The sequence below is a fragment of the Engraulis encrasicolus genome, chromosome 18 (assembly GCF_034702125.1).
Source record: "Engraulis encrasicolus isolate BLACKSEA-1 chromosome 18, IST_EnEncr_1.0, whole genome shotgun sequence".
Taxonomy (NCBI): Eukaryota; Metazoa; Chordata; class Actinopteri; order Clupeiformes; family Engraulidae; genus Engraulis; species Engraulis encrasicolus.
The window spans coordinates 29,383,326-29,385,825 of record NC_085874.1 but is presented as its reverse complement, the minus strand read 5'-3'; the positions used below and the strand labels follow the sequence as shown (position 1 = coordinate 29,385,825).

The 2,500-nt window shown below is 43.1% G+C and overlaps 1 protein-coding gene across 4 annotated transcripts in view; it reads right to left on the bottom strand.

Moving 5' to 3' along the window:
- The window catches only part of snx9b (sorting nexin 9b), a 36,693-nt gene that overhangs the window by 6,267 nt on the left and 27,926 nt on the right, over nt 1-2,500 (bottom strand). For all 4 annotated transcript variants that reach the window (XM_063223394.1, XM_063223395.1, XM_063223396.1 and 1 more), the window contains 3 exons: nt 2,324-2,454; nt 1,930-2,036; nt 1,016-1,119 (listed from right to left, as the gene is read on the bottom strand). In XM_063223394.1, the coding sequence (XP_063079464.1) occupies nt 1,016-1,119; nt 1,930-2,036; nt 2,324-2,454 (342 nt within the window). The remainder of the gene's footprint in view (nt 1-1,015; nt 1,120-1,929; nt 2,037-2,323; nt 2,455-2,500) is intronic.

Sequence of the window (2,500 nt, the reverse complement as noted above, 5' to 3'; positions counted from 1 at the left end):
TCAAAATTGCATATTTTTTTAATTTTATTTATGTGATATAACTATTCACACGTATTATCAAGTACATGAATGTAAACAAAACCAACAGCAGGGTTCTCTAAAAATATAGAAGTGCAGGTCTTCAGAAATGGAGTAAGGGGGTTTTGCATCTGAACTCTTCATATATATATATATATAGTACAGTACATGAGGACACACACACTTGTATATATATGTTTTGAGGCAATTTTTGACCATTATTATGACAGTGCAGTGAAGAGTTGGACAGGATATGAGTGGGACTGGGAGGGGTCAGCAAAGGACCCAGGCCGGAATCAAACCCGGGTCAGACATGTAGTAGACGAGTGCCCTACCAGAGAATCGTATGTGTGAGTGAGATACAGCAGGCGGGTTCTTTTCTGGTATCCACTTTACCTCGGGTGAACGCCCCTTTAGGAGACCTTCGATTAGGAGACCTTCGGAGTCTTGAGGTAGAGAATAAATGGAGTCCCCTTAGCGCTGTAGATGGCGGTAGCGCGCGTCTTGTGCAAACACCACAAAAAAAGAAGAAGGAGGGACAACGCCCCCTAAGGAGACCAAATTTTGAGCACACGCATCGAGTGGGCGTGTTTCGATTCCTCTTATTATATATCCAACCTCTTTGCCGGAATCAAACCCGGGTCAGCCATGTAGTAGACGAGTGCCCTACCGTTAGCGCCACGCTAGGGCCGTACAGGTCCTACAGTTAATCGACACCATGTGTGAAGAATGACAGCTTAATAACGGCAAGCATGTGTGTCCTCATGTCATACAGTTCTTCCAATGTTCTTCTAATGCGTGTGTGTGTGTGTGTGTGTGTGTGTGTGTGTGTGTGTTTATAAGTTCTGTGCACCTCTTCCAGTGTTCCTTTGGGTGTGTGTGTGTTCTCACAGGATGTATTCTTCCAATGTTTCTCTGTGTGTGTGTGTGTGTGTGTGTGTGTGTGTGTGTGTGTGTCTGTGTGTGTCTGTGTGTGTCTGTGTGTGTGTGTTCTTACGTCCTGTACACCTCTTCCAATGCTCCTGTCCGACTGTCAGTAGATCCTTCACCCCATCGTCCATCGCTTTGGTGAACCTGCTGAACTGCTCACACTTATGTTCCCTACACACACACACACACACACACACACACACACACACACACACACACACACACACACACACACACACACGTATGTACGGACACACGAGCACACCAGTGTTAATTTTGTCAGCTTTTTTCCATTTCTTTCTAGTCTTTAGTCTTGGTCATATTGAGTTATTGCCTTCCCAATTTAGTCATAGTCTTAATTCAAATGATGAAAATCAATTTTAGTCTTAGTCAATTTTTATTCATTTTAGTCATCACTGTACATCATAGAACTTCTCCACACACTGCTTCTCTTTTTAACATATATCATTGACTGTAGAGAATAAACCTTCTCCGCACACTGCTTCTCATTTTGACATATATCACACCGTACCGAATAAAACTTCTTCACACACTGGTTACCTTTTTCGCTATTTTATTTAACACCAGTGCTAATTTCATCAGCTTTTTACATTTTAGTCTTAGTCTTAGTCACAATGACAAAAATCAATTTTAGTCTTAGTCATATTTTAGTCATTGCCTTCCCAATTTAGTCTTAGTCATATTTTAGTCATTGCCTTCCCAATTTAGTCTTAGTCTAAATGACGAAAATCAAAAAGGGGAATTGACGAAATATTTTAGTCATAGTCCTGGTTGACGAAATTAACACTGACGCACACATGCACGGACGCACACAGTTATGAAAAAAAAACCCAGTCTTAATCACACTGTTCCATCATTTGAACATCAGCACACACAAATCTATAGGGTCAAGGTCTGACAAGTCTGGTCTAGTCACGCACGCACGCACGCACGCACGCACACACACACACACTCTCTTACACTTCTATTAGGTCGAGGTCCGGTAGTCCCTCAGGCTCTATGGTGGTGAAGATCATGGCTCCCACTGCCTCATCCTTCTCAGCTTTCCTCTTCCCCAGCTTCCAGTCCTACATACCGGTACACACGCACACATGCACACAATTGCACGCACACACAATCAGTCTTGCTCTGAACTGAAAGGCCATAGCTTTTTTAACAAATGAACTATATGGTCATCAAAAAATGACCATTACTTTTTGAATGCATGTGTGTGTATATGTGTGTGTGTGTGTGTGTGTGTGTCACCGTCTCGTCCTTGTATGATATGAAGAACTGAAAGACGCCACTGTTGGCAATGACACTGTAATATGTGTATATGTGTGTGTGTGTGTGTGTGTGTGTTTGTGTGTGTCACCTTCTCGTCCTTGTATGATATGAAGAGCTGGAAGACGTCGCTGGTGGCGACCACGGGGTGACGGCACATCCTGGTCATCCAACCCTGAAGCCGTTCCATGCGCATCTTAATAAACTCCTCTTCAAAACGCCCTGCACACACACATACAGACTTTTACAATGTGTGTGTGTGTGTGTG